The sequence below is a fragment of the Crinia signifera genome, chromosome 1 (genome assembly GCF_055691185.1).
Source record: "Crinia signifera chromosome 1, ASM5569118v1, whole genome shotgun sequence".
In the NCBI taxonomy this organism is placed as follows: Eukaryota; Metazoa; Chordata; class Amphibia; order Anura; family Myobatrachidae; genus Crinia; species Crinia signifera.
In genome coordinates, this window is record NC_139217.1 from 154,110,129 (window position 1) to 154,137,890 (window position 27,762).

At 43.0% G+C, this 27,762-nt stretch overlaps 1 protein-coding gene across 1 annotated transcript; it reads left to right on the top strand.

The window, feature by feature from the left end:
- Positions 1-27,042, top strand: LMNB2 (lamin B2). The gene is made up of 12 exons (XM_083174822.1): positions 1-414; positions 6,782-6,918; positions 9,578-9,734; positions 11,534-11,659; positions 11,751-11,921; positions 12,623-12,748; positions 12,968-13,188; positions 14,742-15,072; positions 15,761-15,868; positions 16,044-16,163; positions 18,244-18,351; positions 18,875-27,042. The coding sequence occupies exons 1-12, from the start codon at positions 187-189 to the stop codon at positions 18,914-18,916; spliced, it is 1,875 nt and encodes a 624-aa protein (XP_083030948.1). The 5' UTR covers positions 1-186; the 3' UTR covers positions 18,917-27,042.
- The last annotated feature ends 720 nt before the right edge of the window (positions 27,043-27,762 follow it).

Here is a 27,762-nt window from a genome sequence, read left to right on the forward strand (position 1 = left end):
AATATGGCCGCACCGGCTTCAAGCGATCCAGATTACGTCAAACACATCTGCTAATGCGTTTGGTTGGCACCGGTCGCTCCCGCCATTGAATGAAAAAGTGACCGTTGCCTGAGGAGAAAGGAGCCGCGCGGAGACCGTTGTGTGTAGCAACTGACTGAGACCTTGGAGGGCACCCAGACTTACAGCATGTCCACCTCCACCCCCAGCCGCTCTACCGCGGCACTGCAGTCCCCGGCCCGGGGATCGTCCACGCCGCTCTCTCCGACTCGGATCACCCGCCTGCAGGAGAAGGAAGAGCTGCGGCACCTCAATGACCGCCTGGCAGTGTACATAGACCGGGTGCGCTCCCTGGAACTGGAGAATGACCGGCTGATGGTGAAGATCTCTGAGAAGGAGGAGGTCACCACACGGGAGGTGAGTGCGGCAGGCACCGGGACTATCTCCCTGCGGCCAATGCATGGAGGGGACGGGAAATAGAAGTGTTCTGCTGTGGGAGGTAGCCCGTGCACATGGCGGCTGCTGGGGGAGGGTGTGACTGCAGCCAGCGGCGTCTTTGTGTCACCCTGCGCCTGGAGCGGTGTCTGGCTGTCACGGGTCAGTCACTAGGTGTGTGTGTGTCGGGGTGACCAGCTGGTGCCTGCTCAGTGTATTATAAGTTCTCCTGATGCCCCTATTCCTCTATGAGCCTTTGTATGAGCGCGGCGCATTGTCCCGCTCTGTGTATGTGCACGGGGATGATAGTCTCGGCAGTAGTGCGGTGTGTACCCTCCTCCTCTGCCCATGTGTGAGGAGGGCGCATGTGCTACACCCGGCAGACGGGTTTGCGGGACTCTAGTTACATAGCTGCGTGTGACTGATGCGCGCTATCTGCACGCAGTTGCGGGTGGGCATGCTGTGCACCTGCTGCTATCCCAGAGATGCATGCTAAACACTGCTGAGCTGACATAAAGGCAAATGTGGATAAAGGACATACGTTTGAATGGCTGGAAGGTATATACGGTCGATATGGCTAAGGTTGACATATTAAATAGGTCGACAGGGTTGGAATGTCGACGCAAGTATGAGTTTTTCATGGATGAAGAATAGAATAGTGTGCCTGGCGCAGCGCTACACTTTGGCGTCCATGTTCGGCTTTTGGGACAAAAACGGAAACTAGTTATGTCGACCTTCTGACTGTTGACCTTGCCATTGTTGTCGTAATGCTTGTGTCAACCTTCCAACTCTGTTGACCTACTTCATGTGTTAACCTAAGCTATGTCGACCCAGTGACCCATAACCTACTGGAAATCCCTGTCAAAAAAGAAGGTACCAGGACATCCCCAGCATAAAACCATAAAACCCCACCGTTTTACTTAAAATAAATACTTGGTATGTGATAATTCAGAGTGACACTTTTACTGAGCTCTCCATTTTCCCAGTGACCAGAATTAAAAATGACTGCTGTATATACTGTCTGTCCTGCTGCAAAACATATTGCACACCAGTGATGGGAAATCTGATCTGCTACAGTTCAGGAGTGCAGCCATCTTACCTTTTTAAATGGGTCACACATTATGCTTAAAGACAGAAGCAAGTTCATTTAAAACAGTTCTTCAATGGAAGATGTCTGTCTGAGAGTTGTGCAGGTTCGGATTTACTCAGATCTTATTGGCTCGCCAAAACACGTGACAGCTGATCAGAAAATACGAACTTGTGATCAGAAACAAGTAAATCTGAACCTGCACATCTCTAGTAACTTGTCAGTAGGCATTATACCAGGGCTGGGCAACACCGGCCCTCCAGATGTTAATGAACTACACATCCCAGGATGCTTTGCATTAGTTTTGCTATGAGGCCATGCTGAAACTGATGCAAGGCATGCTGGGATGTGTAGTTCATCAACATCTGGAGGGCCAGTGTTGCCCAGCCCTGCATTATACAGTAAGTTCTAAACATGACAAGCGCAGGAAGTCACTGGAGACTGCTAGTGACAGCTTGGAGGGCCACTTATTGCTCATTACTGTTAAACACCATCCTAGGTACTCACCTCTGCGGGTTGGGATCATTGTGTCTACAACAACTAGGTCGACAAGCATTGTGTCAACTCCTCTAGGTCGACAGTCAAAAGGTCAACATGGAGTTTTCACTGTTTTTTGACCCAAATGTCGACATGGACACAGTTGGAAGTGCATTGCTCGCTTCACTCGCAATGCTTTGGGCATGGTGCCTCCGTATGCTCGCACACTATTTTATTCTCCCACCAGGCCCTAGTGGATGGTAGGGCATTAAATACCACCTGTCTGCTCAAAAAACAGTGAAACACCCCCCCCCCCTCCCCCCCATGTTGACCTAGATCTGTGTTGACCCAATGCTTGTCGACCTAGTTGTTGTAGACCTATTGACCGTATCCCACCTCTGCTGCGTCATTGTACATGGCTGGACCTTGACTAATGGCAACTGTGCTGCCACACAGGGCTCTGTTGTCAGAGGAGGCTTTGGATCACATGAGGCATGGACTATGCCCACATACCATTCTGTCAGCTCCCCACTTACTCAAAATTAATCCTTCCTAGGATGACAAGGGGGTGCAATCCATAGTTTAAAGTGAGGTACCTTGAGGACTGTTTGTGAACCACCAACATTCCTGGTTTTAAGGCTATCCTTGCTTAAGCACAGGGCACCCAGACAGTTTAATTATGCAATCTGTGCACAAGCAGGGATATCCATAAACCTGGACTGTTGGGGTGCCTTGAGCACTGTGTTTAGGTACCTCTGGTTTAAGTAGATAATTCTTGTCCATTCACTTGCAAAGAATGAATGTGTAGAAAAGATGTGCAAAATTGCCGAACTGCTTGACAAATGTCTTAAAGTGTGTGCACACGGAGCAATATGGTCGCTGAGCAATTTTGACTTTTATTATTGCTCAGCGACTATATCGCTCCATTTTCCCCAGCGACAAGTCAGCACGGAAAAATCAAAATCGCACGGGCATGTTCCAGCGACCATTAAGGGCTGGCTGCGGGGAGCGCATGCTTTGTGACTTATCACTTACAAAAAACATTGCAATATTGTAGCTCAGGGACCATTAGCAATTTGCTTGGGATGCGATCCGAAGCTAGTTCAGTTAAAAAAGGATGTGCAGCACATCCTTTTTGAACTGAGCGATGAAATGCCTGCGGGAGCGTGCATCGCACAGCCAAAATGCACCATGTATGGACACCTGTAGAGAATTTTTTAATCTAGAGCACATAGACAAAAGTGCAGTGGCAGATTTGTTAGGACACTAAACGAGAGGGCCAGCCGCCGATATAATTAACAATTTATTGAGTGTACCCATTGAACGATTTCTGTAAACAATCTTGTTCAGTGATGTCACTGGGACCTGCTGAACAGATTCTTATGTAGCCAAATTAAATGCCATGTTCAGAAGACCTCAATCACCGTGCACATTGTTTACTACACACACTAGAGGATATTGTTTACAATATCCTCTAGTGCACACACACAAAAAGATTGTACACCCACTGGCGTGTTCACAATGTCCAGTGTACAATCTTTTTTGTATGTATCACTAAGCTTTGGTGAAGGCTTTTTTCGCATCATCCTGGGCAGAGCCTCACTATCTGAGCTGTGGGTATCAGCGTTCATATTGCTAATATCCTCTAGTGTGTAAGGGCATTTATATTCAGTTATAGTTATTAACGCTGACTTACTGTAATTGGCCCTACACACATGCCGATGTGTGTAGGGGCTGTTCTGCTCCTGTCGCTCAGCACACAGAGCGAGCTGTCAGCTCCTGTGTGCTGAGCAAGGTGACAGCGCCAGTGTCCTCCGGTGAGAGAACACTGGCGATGCTGATATTGATGGACACTGCTCATCAATCTCGGTCAGCGACACGCGTAGCTGTAGCCCCTACACACACACTGATGTAGGGGCATTTTCTAATCGAATTTGTCAAACTAAGCAAAGTTGCTTAGAAAATGCCTTCATATCAGCATGTGTGTAGGCCGTATAAGACCATATTAAAACTAAATCAATGCGAGAATATTTACAAACATGGGTTGCAATGTAAAGGTAAATGCGTAAGAAGACAATTGGACAGTTTTTACAAATACCTTCACAAAGCAACCTGGGGGTATGCTTAAGGTGCCCATTTGGACTCTTTTCACCCGATTTGACGGATCGGAACAATAAATTATGTGAAAAGTGTGTTCCGTTGCGTGGTCCGGTGAACAGCAGATCCGAGATGGAAATCGCCATGGCTGCCCAAAGGATTTTTGGATCCTATGGCAGTCAGTGGCATTGCATAAGATACATTCCTGCAAAATGATGTATCATACCGGTGCGGAGTGTATGGGGGCCTTTACTTTCACATGCCTTAGTTAAATATACTGTACTATGTAGACCAGTGGTTCCCAACCCTGGTCCTCAAGTACCCCCAACAGTGCACATTTTCCAGGTCACCCAGCAGGTGCACTCATTATTCAGGCACATTTTAAAAGATTCACAGGTGGAGCTAATTATTTCACTGATTCTGTGTGGAGACCTGCAAAACATGCACTGTTGGGGGTACCTGAGGACCAGGGTTGGGAACCACTGATGTAGACAACAGGGATTGGACACTGACAGCGCAAACCCATATATACCTGTGATATCCATAGCCTTCAATAACATTTGTTAAGTGCTTCAATAATGCTACTGGTTCCTAGTAAAAAAACCCTGTCTGCGTTCCTATGACTGTTGGCCTGAAGGGCAAAATAATTGCTCTTTTTATGTTAGGCCAGGGGTTCTCAAACTGTGGGTCCCGACCTTCTCCGCATGGGGTCACGACTCCATGTTGCTGGCCATCAGGCTGTTGACTTTTCTAATCTGTCAGGGATACAAGGAGTCTAAAAAAATCTGTTGAGTTGTCTGTTATTGGAGTTTCCTGCCATCATTTTGTGCCTCCACAATGCTGCCATGTATGTGCTGTCTGCTGGCTACACACGTGATGTGATGACCTCCTGCAGTAACTTGCTGGGGTCCTGTCAATGTTTTTGTCTGATGGTGTCCCACAGCAAAATAGTTTGAAGACCCCTGCATTAGGTGACTGCTACTTTTTTAAATGTTGTTAACCCTTTGTAGAACTCCATTGTGTGCCACCTCCTGCTTTGGCAGTTCTGAGGGTAGCTCCAAATCATAAGGTTCAGCAGATTTGCCTGAATTGACTTTTTGCTCTCACTTATCAGGAAATAAGGCAAAGGTTTCTATGACAAAAAGCTTGTGTATGTTACCCATCAGTTTGATTTGTTGTATGAATAGCTTCAAAATATACCCATCACCCAGCAAAGAGATATATACAACTTTGCATTGCAATTGTAGCAATGATTCGTTTATAGTTGCACATTTTACACTTGTTGTTTTACAGACTTGTGTTCCAGCAAATAGACCACTTTGTTTTGTTAGTAAACATGTATAAGTTTGTATACAACATGTAGATGACAGATAATAGTTATCTCACATTGAAGAAAACTCCTAAAGTTATGGTTTGTGCAGATATGATACGTTCACTATTTGCATGTCTGCCATCTGTTGGTGAAATATAGAAGGACAGTTCTATTTCTTAGCAGGGGCACACACACGGTGTGAATGAACTATATCAGAATCAACTTTATTGGCCAATTATGTTCACATATGCTAGGAGTTTTTTGCGCTAACATTGCATCGCCAAGCAAGAATACAGCATGTAGGGGAAAATACATAACACACACATTACTAGCATTACACGAGCAGGATGAAAGTGTCCACTTTCATCCATCTATGAGCGCATATGGCTCAACATATTGTTTTTTTTTTATGCATTAGACATTGTTCCCTTTACGGACAGCTACTGGTAAGAAGCTTTTAGCAGTTGTAGTCGACTTTGCATGGATGGATCTGTAGCGTCTTCTTGATGGAAGCGCTTCAAACAGGTTGTGACCAAGGTGCCGCTTATGCGCCACAATTTTCCTAGCACACTTCTTGAACCTGGACAGGCGGGCGGTTGCCCCAAACAAGCTTTTTCGCTGACTTAACTACCCTTTGCGGCCTCCATCTGTGATATGCTAAAAGCTGCATGGGGAGCAAAATGGTTGGTAACTTATGAATTAAAATCTGCTCCTGACCAACGTTAATGCGGAGGGTTTGGTGCAATAATACAAAATGCAGGCATGTGACCTGGGGATTTGCTGGGTCCAGCAAACCAGTAAACTCCTGGGTCTCACAGTTAGCAGGTTTTCATTGCAGGACAGACTCGTGCATGTGTACTCTGGGCCATACACATCCGCTGTCCTATCGATAATTGTCCATGTTTGGTGACTGCCTCCTTTAAGAGCCATAAGTTAGTTGGCAAGTGCACCATTAAACGAGTTAGCATAGTTTTATAATTTTTCTTAATTTAGCGATCCCAGCTGTACGATTCGACGGATTCTACATGCAGCACTTGGGAACAAGGGGCTGCGATCCGATACACAGTAAATCGAAAATGCATGCGATTTGCCCAATCCATCGGCATTTGGTGAAATCGGGCCAAATCACACTAGTGTATGTCCTCACCTTTTATATGTTTGCTCATTGAACATTGGCAAGTTCTACAGGATTTATTTACTACTTTATCACTGAGGTCTTCTCTTTTAACTATGGTAGGCGGACAGAACAGCCTCTTTGTACTATAAGTCTATAAGCCATGCTCTTGGTATACTTCTTCAGTGCAAAGCATATCTGTGTTGAACAGTAACAGCCTAACTTTCCAATATTCATTTTTTTTTTTGTCTTAATATTTCAGGTCAGTGGCATCAAGTCCCTGTATGAGACGGAGCTTGCTGATACTCGAAAAGTTCTAGATGAAACCGCTAAAGACAGAGCCAGACTGCAGATAGAATTGGGAAAGTATCGGTCAGATCTTGATGAGATAACTAAGAAGTAAGTGCCCTTTACATTAAATCTTACGCTTCTTCCCTAATATGTGCTGCATATGATTAAAATATGTATATATTTTGTCTTTTGCAAAGGAGATCATTCATCCTCCCGGGCAGTTTTCAAAAATGTTTTTGTCTGAATTAACCCCTTGAGTGGTGGGTTTTGCTAGGCCGGACAAACCTACCAGGGCAGGTTTGTCATGCCCTAGCAAAACCAACCACAGATCATAGGAAGGCCTCCCTGCTCAACTCCGCTTCCCTGCTGCTGCTACCCCATCTGCCAGTCATTTCATTATTGACCATGCAGGTGGCAGGCTCGGGATGTTTGTGGCTCCCCTACCTGCCGCCTATGTCACTGCTGTAATGGCGGCAGGGGAGCTCTGGCGTATGATCGCCGTAGTGGGGGGTGATGACAGGAGGAGGGGGTGAGTGGCTCTAGAGGTGGTGCACACCTGGACAGCACTGGCACGCACCTATTCTATATTAGTGGTATGCCTGGACATTTTCTGGGACAGCCCGCTGCGGCAGCGCATACCACTCAAGTGGTTAAATAAGCTTCTAAAACCATAGAGATCATAATGCTATATGATGTGTCAAAAAGCCAAGGGATGCTAGCTGTATTAAGCGGCGAGTTTATTTTCTGTCAGAAATGCATCCCGCAGATTTACTAAACTGAAATCCATTGCAGAGCATAAACTATAGGCTAGAATAGAACGTACAATAACTAATGTTTTTAACATTGAAGAATAGAAACCCCAGTTTTACTAAGACCAGAAATGGGGAGGGGGGGGGGGGGATGGATAGGAGGAGAATGAAGTGCAGCCGCTTATTCCTGCTGCTGCATGTCAGTGCCACCACCAACTCATTTGATCAAATTTAATTGGTTTTCCTTTCCGCCCAATCTTGTCTGTTAAAGGGGGCATTCAATCTTGGGTAACGGCTGTTGAGCTGTCCCGACAGCCGTGACCCTGTCTCGTTCTCGGTCTGCTCGAGCGAGAATTTGCAGATGGGATTCAATGTCCTACCTGCAGCGGGACGAGAAGGGGGCATGGCCGTTAGCTGTGCTGCTGCAGCCCGGAGCTTGTCACTTCCTGCCTGTTCTCGGCAGAACGAGTCTGACTGCTTGTGAAGTTGGGATCCTTCTGCCGAGATCCCCCTGTTCAATGCTGTCGGGGAAGACAGCATTGAATAGGGTCCCATAGCCATCTCCCCCGTCGGGAGATTGAATACCCCTCTTAGAGTCTGAGATGAATAAAGAAAAGTTTAGAGATTATGGGGGGTATGCAATCTGCTGCTGCAATTTCCGACGTGGGAAATAGCGGCAGCTCCCTATTCAATGCTGTCATTAACGTCCGCATTGATGCGGGATCACGGCAGAAGGGGCCCAACTTCAGAAGCGGTCAGGCCCGTTCTGCCGATAACGGCCGTGGATTGTCGTTATCCGGGCCGCAGATTGACAATCCACGGCCGTTTTTGCGGCCACGCCCACTTTGCGCCATTCGGCAGGCGGGACATTGAATCCCGTCTGTCGTTATGCGGTCGATCTGACCGCAAACGGGCCTGGATCACGGCTGTCGGCGGGGATCGACAACCGTGATCCCACATTGCATACCCCGTATTCCATCTACTTGCTTTAATGTAATAAGTTTGAATTATGGAAGAGTGGAGGACTAACTCTATTAGAAGCGAGTTGCCTGCACTTTGTTTCCATGACTAGCAGGTTTCTGCTTGCACCCTCCTGTGGTGGCGGCAAAATTCTACACTATATTGAGTTATTCAGGGAAAGTCGTTGTTACTGCATGCAGCTGAATTGATCAATTTTGTGTGTACACATAGGCCCTTATTCTGGTTCCCTCGCAAAGGCAAAATCCTTCTCAAATGGACAAAACCATGTTCACTGCAGGTGGGGCAGATGTAACTTGTGCAGAGAGAATTAGATTTGTGCGGGGTTTTACTTCAAAGTAAGATCTATATTGCAGTGTTAAAATAAAGCAGTCAGTATTTTCTCTGCACAGAAACAAAATAACTCACCCAAATCTAACTCTCTGCACATGTTACATCAAACCCACATGCAGTGCATATAGTTTTGTCCCATTTGAGGAGGAATTTGCCTTTGTGAGTGAACCAGAATAAGGGCCATAGGGGAACATATTTTATATGTGATTTATTGAGGGATGTGGAGCTATGATGATTTGTTCATATTAGTGGTGGCATTTTCCTAATGAAGAGTTTGTCACTGTAAAAAGCTGATTGTTACCTATGGAATTACTCTTGAAACGGACTGCTTCGATCTTGGGATACATGCAGGTTATATTGTGCAGATTTCGTTTGTGCAGCGACGGGGTGGAAAGTTGCCTGCACCTGTATTCTATAATCCACAAATGACTGAATTGCTTGGGATCACTAGAGTGACATTATTTACGGTCTGTGCCTTTTCTACATACAGTGCTCCTCTGCTCCATGGGAGGTTCCTGTCCATCCTTAGCTTACTTTAGAACACCTACATTATGGGTTGGCAGGTGTACAGCCCCAAACTCTCTTTTTAGGTATGACAGCCCAGATTATTTTTTTCCAGAAGGTTTCTGTTTTTGTCCTTCCCAGTGTTCAACCAAATGGTTCTAACTTTTGATGGTGTCTTAATGCATTTTGGTTTCTTTCCCCAGTTTCAAAAAGAAAGACACTGATCTGCTTCATGCTCAGCAACGCAATAAGGACCTGGAGGCCTTGCATTTCCGGAGTGAGGCAGAACTGAGTGCAGCCCTTGATCAAAAGCGAAATCTGGAAGCTGAACTGGCTGATATACGTGCTCAGCTTGCAAAGGTATATTGCAATACTGTTGCTCCCATATCAGTCTGTCTGCCATAGAGCTACCTGTGTTTATTTAGTTCATGAGCAATTGTCTTAGCATAAATAAAATATCGTTAGAAGATATCCACAACCCTACTCTTACGGGGGAATTTAATAGGGTGAGAGATTCAGAAAGTGAGAGATTTAGTAAGAAATCTCCAATTTTTATTTCCTTCTTTAAAGCAGCAATCATTTACACTTAAAAATCAAACTGGTTTTGAAGTGTAAATGATTGCCGCTTTGAAAAAACTGGAGATTTCTTACCAAATCACTTTCTGATTCTCTCATCCTATTAAATTTCACCCTTCATTTCTATAATTTTTGTTTTCTGTTGGCGCCTATTAAATGTACTCTATGGTTATTGCTGCCTTGTGCTCAAGCTTTAATGATGAATAGATAGGGCATATAGTGTTCCTTCTAGGAACTAGGGCGGAGGGGTCGGACCGGGCACGCCTATGTCACTATTTTGGGCGTGCCCGGGCCGCCAACGTCACAAAAGGGGCGTGCCCGGCGGTATCACGCAGAGGAGTGGGCACAGCCGGCGGCGTCACGCAAAGGCCGGCGGCGTCATGCACAGGGGGCTGTACACTGCCGGGGAAGTGCCGGGCTTCCCCGGTCAAAACAGCGGGGACAAAGGCAGGCTGGTTTAGTGGGGCGCTGCCAGGGGGGCAGGGCGCATTTTTCACTTTCAAAATCGGGCAGGGCGCAGCGCCCCGCTAAAACAGCCTAGCGGGAACACTAGGCATAGCTCTGGATGTGGAGTTGGTATGCTGCCATGGTAGCAGCTAAATCCTCTTCACCGGGAGGACCTTTACCTTTATGCACTGGGTCAACATTTACTTGGAGGGGAAGTGAAGCCAGCCACTGTGCCCGAAGCCTGGTGAGCATCCACTGTAGCTGAACTAAAAGAAATTAGCTTTCACCAACCTAAATTAGAGAGAGGGGGGGGGGGGGGGGGACACTGTAAGGGCATCTAACAACTTCCTCCCTCACCTCACATTGCATATGGGTCCTTTCCACAAAGGGAAAATACCATGCTGTCATAGATTCCAGGCATCACTTGTGGGACCACCAGCTAAATAATATTCTTTGATTACTGGCTGGTTCCTGTGAATTGATTTGATGATGTGCTATTGAGTTTATAGGATGTAATGGGTCTATATATTTAAATATTTTTTACTTGACTATGAGAACAAAAGTACCGATGTGTTATGTAAATTTAGAGGGATTTAAGACTAAAAAGGGTTATGCTTGGAACAGCGTTCCTTTTCTTCTCTGGTGCTTCTAACACACTCTGCTCTTTGTCATTACTGAGATACAGACTAGCCTGTGCTAGAAACAATAAAGCAGAGAGTGACTGCCCAGATTGTAACAGGTGCAAAGTTCTACAATGAAGACTGCTATCTAGAAGCTTAACACCAATACACACTTCAAGTGTTGTAATAGAGAACACTAGATGTGTGGCTGCTACTTTTTAAGTAGGGAACCTGGAAACCATTGAGATCATGAGTCACCTGCACTTCTACTTAGTGGGTTAAAGCAGATAGTACTTTATCACTCACTGAAGAATTGTTGTTAACTATAGGACTATTTAATACTTCGACTTTTTTTAATGAACTTGCTAAAAAGTGGTCTCATTGAAATGGATACAAATTGTCTAAATAAAAGCATTTGCGATTTCATACAGTCACTTTTTTTACATTGTTGTATTAATGTTACTTTATTGCTGTATGTGTATTTCACATGAAATGACTAATACAGTGCTTTAACAGTCTGAAGATGCTCATGCTGTTGCTAAGAAGCAACTGGAAAAGGAGACTCTGATGCGTGTAGACTCTGAAAATCGCTGCCAGAGTCTGAGGGAGGAACTGGAGTTCAGGAAGAATGTTCACGAGGAGGTGAGACAAATGCTACATGGTTTTCGTTACTGCATGCCATGGTTTTACATGGTTACTGAACTGTATTCTAATTTCTCGTTGCCATCTGCAGGAATTCCGTGAGACTAGGAAGCGTCATGAGCGTAGTTTCGTAGAAGTAGATAAAGGCCAAAAGTATGACTATGAGTCCAAGCTGGCACAGGCCCTTGATGAGCTCAGGAAACAGCATGATGAACAAGTTCAAATGTACAAAGAAGAGCTGGAGCAGACTTACCAGGCAAAGGTATTGTGTTTTTTTTTTTGTTTTGTTTTATGTTCTACTTTTTTTTTTTTTTTTGTGTGTGTGTAACAACTATTGAAATGTATGCATCTGGAAAGGAATCCTCTTATGCAGAACACAAACTGCAAATTTCCATGTATGGAGTAATGGGCCCCATACATCAGCAATCACAATTTATGGATTTCCAGATCCAGGAATTTTTTGGCCAGATAAATGGATTTTACAATCTATCTGACTTTGCCCACACATTACAGATTTATTTCATTGATCGGCAGATTTTTCCATCTAAAGATTGCATCTTCATATCTGGAAATTGCCCAATCGATTGTCATTTCAGCTGCTGATAATGTAAATAGATGAAGAAGACGAATTGGGAATGCCCACACATATACAAAAGATCCGCAGATAATACCAGATTATTAAGCATGTTTAAAAATCTGATTAAGCAATCGATTGGCGATTTTGATTGGGATTGGCAAAAGGGGGAGCCCACACATCTAAAATTAATTGTGGCAATCATCTCCATATCTGAAAATTGTCAGAGTTAATTGCTGATGTATGGGGCCCTTTAGACTCTTATTTCCTCTTAAAATGCAGACTGTTTCGTTATAACCCTTTTGTTTAGCTTCCACTGACTGCTATAATCATGTTGTTTTTTTAGAGATTTCCTTATGTTTGGTTAGATACCTGTTTGCTCATTACAGTTGGACAACATCAAGCGGTCATCGGATTACAATGACCAGGCTGCAGACGTAGCTCGTGAGGAACTGTCTGAGGCCCGAATGAGGATGGAGACACTCAGTTACCAGCTGACCGGTCTTCAGAAGCAGGTACAGCACAGGAAGGAACCTGTTTTGCTTATGCTGCTCTTGTCTCTTAAAATGTTAGGTAGTTCTACTGGGGAAGGTGGGAGTTTTTTATTTACTTGGTAACAGTAAATGATCAAGGTTCTATTTTTAGGGTTTTCTTTGGTGTTATAGGCAGTTCCATAAGATAATCAACCTCTATGTATGTATGTTCTTTTGACTCTTGAAATATGTTCACTTCAGTTGAATGCAGCAGAGGATCGTATACGTGAATTGGAGGACTTGGTATCTAGTGAACGTGACAAATACCGCCGACTACTGGACCATAAGGAGAGTGAAATTGCATCCCTGAGGGACCAGATACAGCAGCAGCTGACTGAATATCAGGAATTGCTAGATGTGAAATTTGCATTAGACATGGAGATAAATGCTTACCGTAAGCTGCTGGAAGGAGAAGAGGAGAGGTAAAAAGATCTTTCAGACAGTGAAGACTGTGTGTTGTACCCATATAGCCAGGGAGTTGATACCAAGGACAGTGGTCCAGGAACCAATAGGCTGCCATGGTTTACATGTGTGTATTAAAGCTGAAATGGATTTAAGGGGCAATTCCACTGTGCGGGAAATGAAGGATGCTTCGAATTGATTATTCAGCTCAACTCTTTGTATGAAGAGTTTATTATATATTTTTTTCTAAAAAAAAACCAAGAGAAATAACTTGTCATCTTATGTTGAAAACTCAAGATATGGTTACAGATTATTTTTATTATACCACACGCCATGATGCCTATTACATATACCACACACTGTAATACCCATTACACTGTAATACCCATTACACTGTAATACCCATTACATATTATGCCACATAAGTTTTGCTTGCCTTAATGCTCATTGCTATGTGTTTCATGCTTGATGCCAGGGGTTGCATGATCTTTTTCCAGGAGTTACATGCTCTGCCAGGGGGTTCACCTGCTCTGCCAGGGGTAAATGCTCCTTGTCATGGGGTTAACCTACTCTACCAGGTAAATGACAGCCTCCTCCCCCACCCTGCCATTAATGTATGTGTTTGAGGTGGGAACAGCCAGGCAGAGCTGTCGTCAACCTGGGCACACTCAACAGCCTCAATGACACCTACACAGAAGTAGGACCCGTAGCAGTGCAGCAGGTGCTGGCACACAAAGCAGTTACAGAGAATGGGTTCTGTAAAACTTTCTATGTACAGTAGAGATCACCCTGAATTAAAGTGTCCACACCCTTTATAAGGCTACCTTAGTATGACATAAGCAGGCATGCACAGACTAAATCACAATAGGAAAAAAGTATATCCTTGGGTAATATAATCCGAATTATGCAACCCACCGCTGCCTTCACAGATGTGGAGATAATTCACTGGCAGTACCAGCGTAAACCAGAAGGTGATGCAGGTGATTCCAAGCACAGGCTACTCTATTGCAGTCCCACTGCAGCTCTGCCGGCTGAGCACAGGAATGTAACGTTGTGCTGATCAGAGCTCTAAGCTACAGCCGCCATGTCACTGTCTGGGAAGCACCGCAGAGAACTCCAGCGCCACTGTGTGGCCATTTCAAAACACTAGTCAGATTGTGTGTCATTCAGAGCTCTGTCCGACAGCCAATCAGGAGCCGAGCTGCCACTCCTGATTGGCTCCTGAACTGCAGACTCTGGCTTGCGATGCTGGCTTGAGTAGTTTTGAAATAGCGGCGCTGCAGCAGACCTGCTCTTGTACAACCAGGGGGGAGAGTTGACCATCGCTCTGCCCGGCTGTCCTTCCCGCATGCACACCCAGCCACGACCAGATTCTGCTTCCTCCCCCAAAAAAGCTGGTTGACAGGGCGACTTGGCGCCTGGAGTTTGTCGAGCCCTGATTTAATTGAATAATCTTTCCCTGTGGATGGCAGTAATTATCCAACGATCAGTCGTGCTTTTGTCACATAGATCTCTAGAAATATGTGGGCAACTTAGACCGTTCACATTTTTTGATTTCTTATTCAATTTAAAGGTTGAAGTTGTCACCAAGCCCACAGTCTCGCGTCACAGTTTCCCGAGCCACATCCAGCAGCAGCTCTTCAACCAACCGCCCATCTCGCACCAAGAGAAAACGTGTTGAAGCTGAAGAAAGTGAAGAAGGGAGCAATATTCAGACTTCTGGTAGCTGGAGTAGGATCTCTACACGTGGTTCAAGCAGTGCAGTAGAGGGCTCTGGCATCACTAGTGGACGTAGTACCAGTAAATTCCATGTATCACAACAGTCGAGTGCCTCTGGTAACATCACCATAGAGGAGATTGATCTCGAGGGAAAGTATATTCACCTGAAAAATAATTCAGACAAGGTAAGTTGACAAAATTACTCTGAATGTGTCAGTATTGTATTGTGCCCACTTCTCATATTTGCAGATTAAAACTTCAGCAATAGCAAGTACAGCAGTTCCTGTTCCTAGAGGAAGAAACTCCAATAGAATCAATACGGAGTGATAAATTGAATACATAAAAATAAGATGTACTCCTACATTAAAGCATTGCATTATCGCAGTCACCATCATTTTATGAATGGCCATGATCATACCTTGCTTTCAGTTGCAGAGCTTTGCGTGCAGATCTTCAGTTTGCTGCTCTGCACCTTTATCTGTTGGAAGTTATTCCTCTGCTATAGTGTTCTCTGTGCTATTGTAACTTGGAATTACAACGAAGTGATGGTGGACGTTGATTGCTGTATGCTTCCTGTCTGTTTTTGTACCTACAGTCCTGGCCTATAGCAATGGAGATGGTATGGAGCTTTTCATTAGAAAGTCTAATCTGACTGTTGCCCACCTTTTAGGCTAGAGAAGCGCATATGAATAGCTATTGTGCTGCAATATGTTTTGTTATGATTTGCTTGCATGAAGAATGTAAAACCCCATATTGTTGTCTACCATGATTGTAGTGTATGTGCTACTCTAGTGTCTTATGGGTAATAAATACAAGAATTGGAGAGAAATGTTATTACCCCTGCAGATACATTGTACATCTTTTACCTGCTAGGACCAATCTCTGGGCAGCTGGAAACTAAAGTTCCAAATTGGTGACAAAGAAGACATCATTTACAAATTCACACCCAAGTATGTGCTGAAAGCAGGCCAGTCTGTTAAGGTGAGGAGTTGTGTGTTTCTTTTTATCAGTTATATTTTTTTATTAAAGGTTTTTTAACGATACAATTGTTATTTTATTTAATCCTTTATTACTTAAAATCTTGTGCGTCATCAAGTAGTCTTCGGTGAGGTGTATTTGTTTAAAGAACTAGATTTTTAATGTTCTGTTTCACTAGATCTACAGTGCTGATGCAGGAGTCACCCATAGCCCTCCTTCTGTCTTGGTTTGGAAGAACCAGACTTCCTGGGGAATAGATGGCAACGTCAAAATCTCCCTCGTGAACAGTGATGAAGAGGTCAGTCTAAACTATTGGTTGATTAATGTGAAAACTGCAACATTATGGGGCTTAACGGCAGGAGAATTTAATAGCCTAACCCCTTTTTTTTTTTTTTTTTTTTCTTAGCAGCATTTTTTTTTCTTAGCAGCATTCCCCTTAAGTCAGAGGATTTTTTCCTTTTTTGTTTTTGTAACTAGCAAGATATTTTAATACTAGGCGATTCATCGCGCCCTACGGGCACTCTTCACACTGTCTCCTGGCTCCTTCCCCTTAATTTTGAGCACCTTTTATAGCATTTATAAGTGAAAAGAAATGTGTAGACGGCGTGTGGGCATGTTGTGGATGGGGGAGATCCCGGTGTGTCGTGGGTGGGGGAGAATTGGGTGTGTGAGTGTCAGGTGTGGTGTTTACACAGGTTCATGTTGGGGCGGTAAAGTGGTGGTGGGTGTACGCGGAGACGTGACATACCTCAGACCCTCCACATTGTACCCGCACTCCTGGCAAAGGCGGCAGCCATCGTGGCTTATACGCTGCGCCGTAATTGGCATAAGCCGTGCCCCCTTTTGGGGCGCTCGTGCGGCGATGTCCCTATTCCTGGCATGGCAAAGGAGAGGTATGCAGGTGGCATGGGGAGAAGAGGAGCAGGCAGCATCGGCACGCTGCTGTTGGCTGTAGCGATGCGGCCTGAAAGTTAACCCTGGCAGGCGCCGACTCCCTGTCCTCATGGAGATGTGATGGGTTAGGGAGCTGGTGGTAGAGTTGGGCGCTGCGGCTCCCAGCCTGCAGCATTGGAGGGGGGAATGGGGCACTGGACATGGGGAGTGGAGGTGGCAGGGGGTGGTAACACTGTGCGTGGGGCAGATGTGTGTGTGTGTGTGTGTGTGCGCGCACAGGGCTTAAAGTGGTCATGGAGAGGTGGTGGAACTCACCTTCACTGTTGCACTGCTTTGGCAGCAACACTGAGAAGAAGTCAGATACAGTGGCCATCCATAAGGCCAGTGCAGCAGCCTTCACGGAGCTGAGGTGTTTTGCTCGTCTGCTTATGGCAGGGTGCAGTCGGACTTTCACTGGGTGGGGCCTCAGACTCCTACGCTCTCCTCTGCAGCGGCAGCAAAATTACCAGCAAACACTAACTCTGCCTGCTGTCATATTGGATATGGCTGGCTGCAGGATGCTGTCAGTACGGCAGCTGCTGCTGGCTGACACCACTCTGTCATAGCCGGTCAGCGCCATCTCTTTTTAAGCGGCTGAGGAGCTCAAAGAAGGCAGAGCTACCAGGCTATGACATTGAGAGGGGTTGTCGTACTGACAGGCTCCTGCAGCCAGCCTCATAGCTTTCTGCAACCCTTTTAACAGCCTCAGCCCAGCCCGCGCACACGTCCGCCCGCCATTGTCACGCTGTGGCTGCTCCGGATTGAAAGCTCCAATGGTATCAGGGGTAGAGCAGCCACTGTGAGGGGAGGCGGACCCGGCCCACCGGGATATAGTCCGGCGTCCCAATCAGCCCCTGGTACCGGGCGGGGGTGAGGGGGGATGTGGCGCATCTGCCGCATCTGCCGGACAGCATATAATTACAGCTGGAGGGAGTGGCTGTATGTGTGTATAACACTGGGGACGGAATATTCTAAGGCAGTCTGTCAAATCATCCTGAGTGTATAACGCTGGGCGGGGGGCTGTTACTCCGCCCAGCGTTATATACACAGGTGATTGATAGATCTGGCAAAATATGAGATAAATAGGGCATTTATGGATCAGGCTTTTAGGGTTCTGTTGGCCTTTTAAACATCCCAGTTTTTGTGTGAAGCCAAGAGAGGGTTCTGTTTTTTTATTTTCTATCCCTGTAGTTCATGTATGCTCTGCAGTTAGCATTTTAGCAATCAAATTATTCATAGATTATCTAGGGGCACAGGGAACAGGAAATTGCCTGGAGAGGAGAGTCTGTGCAACAAATAATTGCACACTTCAGTTTCTATTTTTCTTCTCTTTTATAAAGGCTAAAAAATGTTTTAAATGACACATGTATACGTTATGCACTGTGCAAACCTTTTATTATACATTTCATGTGTGACATGATTATTTCTTCACACTATTCCAACAGGAACTGGCAGTGAGGACTGTATTAAAGTCTGTCCTCACTAGTGTAGAGGAGGATGAAGAAGAGGACGAAGAAGCCGATTTTGGGGAAGAAGATCTTTTTCATCAGCAGGTTAGAGATGTTTGCGTGTTTTTTTTTTTTTAGATGTGAGCGGAAGAGAATGGGCATTACTAGTTTGGATTTCAGAGCTGGGTGAATTACCTGGCAGGTGGGGTTGTTGGCTGGCAGCACAGGGTAATTACCCACCCCCTCACAGCACGTGCCTTGACCTGCTGCAGTGGCTCCTGATTTTCCAGTGCCTGCTTCAGTATGGCAGCGAACCGTCCTCCGTGATCAGGTTGTGGCCACAGATGTACCCCAGGCTGGGCACCACGTTTGCACAGAAAGCCGACGTGCAGCATAGTGTCCTGGGGCACCGCAATGCTCACATGGGAAATGTAGTCTCCCCTACCTTGTTAACACTCCGTTCTATCCTATTTATTTATTTTAAATCCTTTTGGTGCTGGAATTTCAACAATTAATGGGCAGGTTGTTTCCTTTATTGCCACCCATAGTGTGTGATGGAACATAAGAAAGTTCTAATTCATGAAACTGTTCTTGATTATAATTTTTTTTTCTTCTATTGTTTATACAGGGTGATCCACGTACAACATCTACAGGCTGTTGTGTGATGTAATAAAGCTCTACAATGTTGGATTAACTGCCAGAGTAACAGAAATCTATTTTTATATCTGGATTCTTTTTTTTTGTTTCTTTTATTATTTTTACGCATGGTTTAGTTGTACTTCATGTAAAAAAAAAAATCTGCTGCCAGGAATATTTGCAAAGGTTTTATTATTATTATTTTATGTTTTATTAACACTATATACCTTTCAGGAAGAACAGAAGTTTGTTTTCTAATGGCAGCAATCTTGTAGAGAAAAAGTTTTAAAGTGTGGCTTGTTTGCACAGAAATCAGTGCAGTTTTATTGGCTAACCTATTTGCGACACTGACGGCCTACTTTTAAAATATGAAACTTTTTTTTTTTTTTTACCTTGTTCATGTTACAACTTTAAAATGTTCTACAAATTTATAAGTGGCTAAGATGTTCAGAAGCCAAGCTTCTGCTATCTGTGGCTAGTTGACTTGTCACCGGCCACATCCCTTTTGTTAGATGTCCTGCCAAGTTATTTCAATGTAGGATTTACCAAGCACAGATGTCTTAAGTGTAAACCATTGTATTTTACCCCTGCAAAGCTGATATCGACACATTTATATTTTTTACTTTTTTAAATCTGCAAGTGCTTTGTGTATATATCGGCACCTGAGAATTGCATTAGTACAACAATGTTTAGTGACCCCTCAACCATTGCACCATAAGTATAAAGGCTGGTGCAGTTCAGAAAACAAGATATCCTGGCAAAATTTGTGCTGTGAATTGTTTTCCTGCAGTATGGTAGGGCAGGATTCTACTAGAACGCAGGTAATTTCAACCCATCGTCCTTCCTTTTCCATAGCTAGCAGCACCATGTGATCCCCAGTATCACCTTGGTTTGGATAACTTGTCCCTGTAAGCATGCTTATATCCACATTGTGTGGAGCTGCACCTGTATTGGCACTGCTGAACTCCTGGTTGCAAATCATTGGCCAACTGGCAACGCTATTTGCATAAACATAATTTTTTTTATTTTTTACAACCGTGGACAAATTATATTGGGGTGTGGTCTGTGTTTCTAAATATGCGGGTGCCGTACAGCTCCCCGACAGTCGGGATTCCGACAGTCATTCCTCCGATGTTGGAATCACGGCTGCTCCCTTGTGGGGGTATACGACCCCCATAGAGGGAGAATAAAATAGGTGTCGAGCGCAGCTCACCACCGTGCCCGCAGTGTAGCGAGCGCAGAGTGCCCGCAAGGGTCTTCATTGTGCTCCCCGCGCTGTGCAGTCGGGATTCCGACGTCTGAGTAATGACTGTCTGAATCCCGACTGTCGGGGAAATATACCACACCCAAATATGCAGTGTCTGGCATGGGAACACTGGTTGTAGAGTTTGTGGTGAGGAGGGATGTTGGTTACTTTAGGGCTATGGTTATCCTGGTTCTAAAAATATGACTTAGTCTTTCCAAGATAATATATTGCTGCCATTTTTAGAGTAGTTTTGTTTCCATGTTAATTGAAGCAATCAGCTTTAAGTTAATTGGGAAACTTGTGCAGTGAAGCCATGTACTATACAAGCTTACTGGCCACGAGCTGCACTTTATGCAACAGAAGAGAAAATGTTACATCCATTGTAAAATCTTCCCAGCGTGCATGCTACGTATAGCTTAGCTCCATCTCATCAGATGTCTGGAGGGGAGGAAGTGCTTTAGGCATGTCTTCCATTTGGGGTGTGTGTTGCACTTAACATTCATCCTGCTGCAATACCCTTTTATTACAGAGAGATAGTCCTATAATATTTCTGGTTCCTAGACTGCACTGGCAGTAGAACCTACAAAGTGCTGACAATAAGGATGGTTCCATCTCCAAGGCATCAGAATCTTGACTGCCGGTGCTCTGATGGGGGATTCAGACTGATGGGCTATTCTCCCTTCTGGGGGTCCACAACCCCCATAGAAGGAGAATAGAACCTGTGGCGAGCCTGCAAGGGGATTCTTTCCGCTCGCCTCCTTGTTCGGCACCAGCAGGTGGGATTCCGATGTCTGTATACTGACTGTCTGGTTCCCGATTGTCAGGCAGTCACACCACACCCGCTATACCTGCTGAGAGGAAATACTTGGTGATTATATAACTCTAAGTTCTTGAATAGTGTTTGCTTTTCTACCTTGGTGGCTTATACGTTAATGATCCAAAATATTATGTTCATATAAAAGTCACGTTGATGTGTTAATCAGGAAAATTCATGTTCGATTAATACTGTTATTTTGCTACTAAATGTGAGACAGGATTGGTCTATAATTACTGTCAAATCTCATTAACACACACTGCAATAAATGTTTCTATTCAAGCAAACTGCTAAGTAGTTGATATTGGAATCTCTATATATTGTAGTTAGTTTGTATGGAAAATAATTTTGGATGTTTACATTTGTGAACTGTTTACCACCATCATTTTTATCTATGTCCTATCTAGTTCTGTGCTCAGAACCCAATATACATAAACAGCTAACTGGGCATCATTGCACCTTCGCTACAGGTAAATGCCCATGGGTCCAGTGATGGGGAAGGAGCAAATGAATTTGCTTCTTGACCTCCTGATTGCTTACTCCGTGTTCAACTTAAGTGGTTCTATTTAGGTGTTGGGGAATGCCACAAAGGTACAGGCAGGGTGATCCCTACATACCAGTGCTATTCCTTTATCTGGCTCCACTAGTCACTGTAACATTTCAGATCCCAATTACATACACGAGAAGTTCTCACTCTTGGGTTAAAAATAAACCCATGCTCCAGAGAAACTTATTAGTGTCCTACACCATCACTGTAATATATACTTAGGGGGAATAGTGCCACAGAAGAAATGTTTGTTAGTTGCCCCAAATATGGACTCGCTTTTCAACTTAAATGATCTGTTACATTTTGGTGTACATTTCTTGGCTATAAAACTGAAAAAAAGAACCACAAATCATGGGAAAGTGTGTTATATTTTCCTAACTGTCTTTACAGAATATCTGGAAACTGTATATTTAATATATTCTCTGTCCAAAAAAATGCATAACTGTCTAAGAATGAAGTAAGACCTCTTTATCTTGCTAAATGGAGCATACACAAAAGTAGTTATCATTGCGATTCCATACATTAGTTTATCTTTGGGTCTAATCACTATTTTTTTTTTCCCATACTTCTTTGAGTTTATTTTTCCAAAGCACATTTTTTGTGTACACCTGATTTTTGGAATAAAACAAGAAGTTTGTCTGGCAGGTGGGTCATCACATCATCTGCCCTCTGCTTTTAGATGCCACATGTTAAACTGGCAGGGCCATTTCCACTGTACAAGTGCCTCAGGGTTGCCTTCTTGACCCTCTCCATGAGGGAGAATATGCTCTGTACCTGCACTTCCCTGGTAATGTATGATTGCCATCACCTGTGGTGAGCTAGGTAATTGATAAGAAAGGTGTTTCACCACAGGTGATGGCAATCGTATGTTACCAGGGAAGTGCAGGAACAGAGCACACACCCCTATGAGACTTTCTGCAGTCTTTTTTGTACAGTGTTTTTAAAGACAAAAAGCAGCAAAGTTTATATAATGTGCAAACTTTGCTTTTACATACCCTTCCACTTGACCCATTCAAGGAGAGACAAAATGCTCTGTTCCTGGACTTTCTTGTCAGTGGCAGTTGCAGAGGCAAATAGGGGAGCCACTGCCAAGGAAGCCTGGGAGCAGCTCTTTCGTCCCTCCTGAAAATGGGTCATGTTGGAAGGTATGAATTTAAAGTTTAGGTGAGCAGGATAGATTTACTGGCTCTTCCACACAGCTTATGTGAATGTGTAATCCATATATAATTTATATATGCCGAGCTATTGTGAAAGTTGCATATATGTTGGCATAAGACAGTCCTCTCATTTAATTGGAAACTGCCTTTGCTATTCAAAATTAGATTGAAACCCTCTTGTTTCAAGCAATGAAAAAAAAAAGTTGCAAATATGTTACATATGCATTGTGCATTGCATGCTCTACAGAATGGTGGCGAATGTTAATTCCTATGGGAATTCTAACCAGCTCCATAGTGCTTTGTTCACCTGTTGCCTTTTTAAAGTGCATTGTCCATGGACCCTGATCTTTATCCACATACTACAATGAAACAGAACTACGTAATAACAACAAATGAAGTGAAATAACAGTCCTGTGTGAGACTGGGGCCCTGATTCCGAACTGGGTATGAAGTAAGCGAGAAAATAATGGTGGACGTGGACAAAACATGTCATAATACAAGGGGTGAAAATGCATTAATTTGTTTTGCATGTAGGTAAATATTGTATGCTTTTACACTGAAATCTAGGTTTGATTCTAAACACACCTCTCTCGCTTCTGAAGCTGGACACACCTAAAATATTTATCTGTCTGGTGGGAATTAAAAAAATTTATCTGATCATTTTTGTCCATTTTCCAGAGTTTGGGAGCAATGATTGATTATCATATGCTCCCATACACAACCAGATTTGGTTTGGACATATTCATCTTAAGGTGATTACCCAGCTTTAGTCATTAACGCAGCTGCCCCATCTGCAGTGCCGCATGCTTTTGCCCAGGTGCTCAGTTACTTGCTCTTAATTCCCAAATTAATTGTGCTCCTGAGTCAACCCATAATATAAATTGGGTGAGGTAATATTACCTCCTAACTACCCCTCTGTTCCCTAGAAGTATATTAACAAACATTAACTTTGTGTTTTTATAGCGTAGTGTTTTGGTAGTTTATTAAATAGTTTAATAACCCAGAAAACCAATCTTGCATGTAGCATAGCTAATACTGAATTCCAGCAATATTCCACTTGCTTCCCAATGTGAAATCTATGCCACCAGAACCTTGACATGACAGACTTCCTGCATCTATGGCAGTACAACTGGGTACACACTTGGATGAGCCATCGATCTTGCTATAGACCAATATTATGTAAGAATTTATTGTGTCCATGTACCTGCTACACTATCAGTTATGATAACATGATGTATCTTTATATGGATAATGTAACTGCACTGCATCACACGTTACATAGGTCCTACCTGATGTGCAGGTCAAGTAGTGAATTGGAGGTACATCCTACACCAATGTGAATCCATGGCATATAATGTAGTGTGAACCCAGCTAGAGAAACGCTTCTGGGATTATCATTGTATTTGTCATGGAAAAAATCTGCTATAAAACCATTTATTGTTTGCCACAATGTCTTCTTTGAGGCCTGTTTTGCAGTCTCCCTGCATAAAATGACTTTTTAATGCCATAAACAAAGTTAAGACTAGTTGCTGGCATCATGATATTTTCAGGGTCTTCAGAAGTTGCCCTCGGTCCCACTAGGTTCTCTATTTGTAGGAAAGCATCAGGTAAGATCTAAGCAACAGAAACATCTGCTTCATTTTTAACTTATTTGAGCTGATCTGAAGATGGTACCTGTTGCATCATAAAAATATTTACTGTATGGGTAGAGTTTTTCTTGCGCAGTAACCTGTAGGCGGTTTAGCGTGACTGGGGGCTCTGCACATCATTTGTTTATACACTTATATCCTCAGCTTGCAGTAAAGGGTATATTCATTGTTGTAGCCTGCAGTGCAGAGATATGATCCTTATCTTCCCAGCAAGTGGCTGATGGTATTCTCTTCCCAAACACTGGACTTTTAGAAGTATATGTAGTTATAAAATACACTTATTTCTGACTGTGAATTAAACTGCTAATGTGACAATTTACCCTATACATATCCATTGCTCTATTATAACCATGTACTCTTCATATTTAATTGTTTTTATTTTATAGTTGTCTTTAAGCCTATTGCCCTTCCTATATGCATCCGCAATCTAAATTCTAATTGGAGGAACATAATTGTGAAATGCTTTAAATTATTTATTGGAACTAGGACAAGGGGTCTACAGCAAAAAGGTAGACAACCATTAGGTCGACAACCAAAAAGGTCGACAGTGTCTAGGTAGACATGGGGTTTTTCACTGTTTTTTTACCCAAATGTCGACACAGACAACATGAACACCGTTTAAGTGCACCGCATCCCCTCGCACCGTCCCTTTTGGGCACATTGCCTCACTACGCTCCGCACACTATTTTATTCTCCCACCATGCCCTAGTGGATGGTAGGGCATGAAATACCGCCTGTCGGCACATGTTGGTTTAAAAAAACAGTGAAAAATCCCATGTCGACCTAGAAACTATTCACCTAATGTCTGTGTCAACCTTTTTGTTGTAGATCTGTTTTCTGGATCCCTTTTTTTATTATATCATTTATGTTTAATCTTAATATATGTAAACCAGAAATGTTAGGTTATAGATGAGGAAACAGAAAATCTGGCGTTATCCCTAAATCTTCAGTGCTTAAAAAAAAAAAAAAAATTCTACTCTGCAGTTTAGTAAAGGCACATTCTATAAATATGGGCTGAATGCCTGGTAATGTGTTCTATCAAACACCCACCATGCCATTGACAGCAGTGCCCCCACTTTTATTTTTATTTTTTTTATAATTGGTCTGCATAATGTATATATCAGATAAAAATTATAAATCGGGTTTTGATGCTAGAAATGCATTTGACCCCACCACTCTTTCTAAGTATTTTATTTTCTTAAGACTCTCATTTTAGAAATGATTAATCTGTGAAGAATGGCTTTTCCTGGATATTTGTAGGGAACACTAAGTTATATTGCAGGCCTGTTCCTTTTTTTGATTTACCACATTCAGTTGTGACGTGGTGGTACAAGTTTCAACTAAGAAGACCACTGGTGCTAGCAAATTTCAATATCTACTGTTAAGTCTTTCTAGAAAATTTCTGTAAAATAAAGTGCCCCTAAATATGAAGAACACTTTCCACAATTGCTTGGTGACCTTTTTTAATAGGAACATCTTTCAACCCTAGCCTTATAAAATAGAGACGTACGTAATAGAACAGGCTTTATGGATAGCCATGCTTGCGAACCGATTGCTAAATCAGTTCGGCGAAGGTGTAAAGTCACGTGTGCTAAATCATAAATATGCTGAAAACATATAACTTTTTCTTGGTGATTGAGTTTGAGAAGCAGTATTTTATATAACCAGAACCAGACTTGTTTGAATTAGGTGTAGACCAGTGGATCCCAAACTCAGTTGCAAGTACCCCTAACAGTGAAAGTTTTACAGGTCTCACAGAATTACTAGTGAAACAAATGGCTCCACCTGTAGATATTTAAAAATTTGTGTCAGTGAGTAAGGGGGTACACCTGTTCACCTGCCAGCTGAACTGGGAAATGTGAACTGTTGGGGGTCCTTAAGGACTGAGTTTGGAAACAACTGGTAAAGGACTAGGAAAAAAATAAATAAAACTTGTCTAGTCTACATTAAAGAGATCCTATCCCTATTTAATTATTTTATTCATATAATATGAATATTGCAAACACTAAAGTATACTTGTAATAGCACTAACAGAACATAATTAGCTCTTGTATGTTTGCTACACTTAACATTTAGTAACGTTTCATTGCTTTCTCTTCCGGATTAAAAAATGTATCTACTTGCGGAATACTCATGACAATTCTTTTGAGGCAACATTTAAAACTGCTTTTATTGAAATAAGACCACAAGAAATGTTTTGCCTTTTGTGGAATCGGTCTTGTTGTGCAGGTAGAATTTTATCAGTATATGAGCTACATAATTAAAATGAAAACATACTTAATTTTCTGTGCTTGCTTAAAGTAGTCTTTGTAACCATTATTATAATATTTATAAAAGTCTTATTACATTTAAGTTGTTGTTTTTTGCCAATTTTTTTTATATGTTACTTAGAGGCAGAATAAATCAGAGGCACGCTTGCTACTGGATCTCTGCACACAAGTGCACTTATGGTAGTTAATTTCTCTATAGGCTGTGCGTTGAAATGTGGCAAGATGCATCCAGCTAAGCTGAACAGCAATAGAACAGCGGTAATTGAATTGGCCAATAAGTTTTCATGAATGTGAATGTTTGAATTTAGGAAAAAGTATTGCATATTTAGACGTGATCATTATCCTTATGTTAATTATACAGTATATGCATGTTAAATGTTCTGTTTTTCTCAATTTGATTCACAAATTTGTAATTTACATATAAGATTGTTTTGTTTAAAAAAAAAAACTTGCAAATAAACTTTTTTTGAGTAAAAATGATTCTCATTATAGTTACATAGCACTAATAACAGTGCGATTTTCATCCGTTATTTCTGGCAGAGGACCGGAGATTAGCACTTTTACACTCTGAGTGTACATTTGCTTGTTTGCTATAAAACAAAAATGGCGTAATGAAATCTATCGCTCTACTGCAGGACCAGAAAATGGCATTGGATTGTTGATCTTTTGTGAATGTTCAGCATGTGCTTGACCAATATCTGGTATAACTTATAACAAAACATAAAGTAGACCAGTGGAACTCAAGTCTTCCCATCAAGTCATGTTTCGGGTATTTTGTTTTATGGTAACATGTGGAATCATTAGTGACCCAGCATAATAGATAAACTCATCTGTGCATGATTAAAGAGATCCACATGACCTGCTGGTGGTATTTGCAGACTGGCGTTAAGAATCCTTGAATTTAGGCTCACATACAACAGAGCCCGAGTGGCAATTCATTGGGATAATTAAACATGTTAAATCCATAATTTGATGATGCTGGCCACTTTTGGTCAGGATCAGGGAATCCGAATTTTTTTAAAATGAATAGTCTTGTATGAGACACAGTTACTTAACACCCCCTCTCCCCCCCCCCCCCCCCCCCCAAAAAAAAAAAATCTCTTCAGAAACACTTGAAGATGGTGGAACAATGTCTTTGTAAATTTTGCTTTTGTGCTCGGAAGCCACTTAGTGTGTACAGGGCAGCAGTGAGCGATG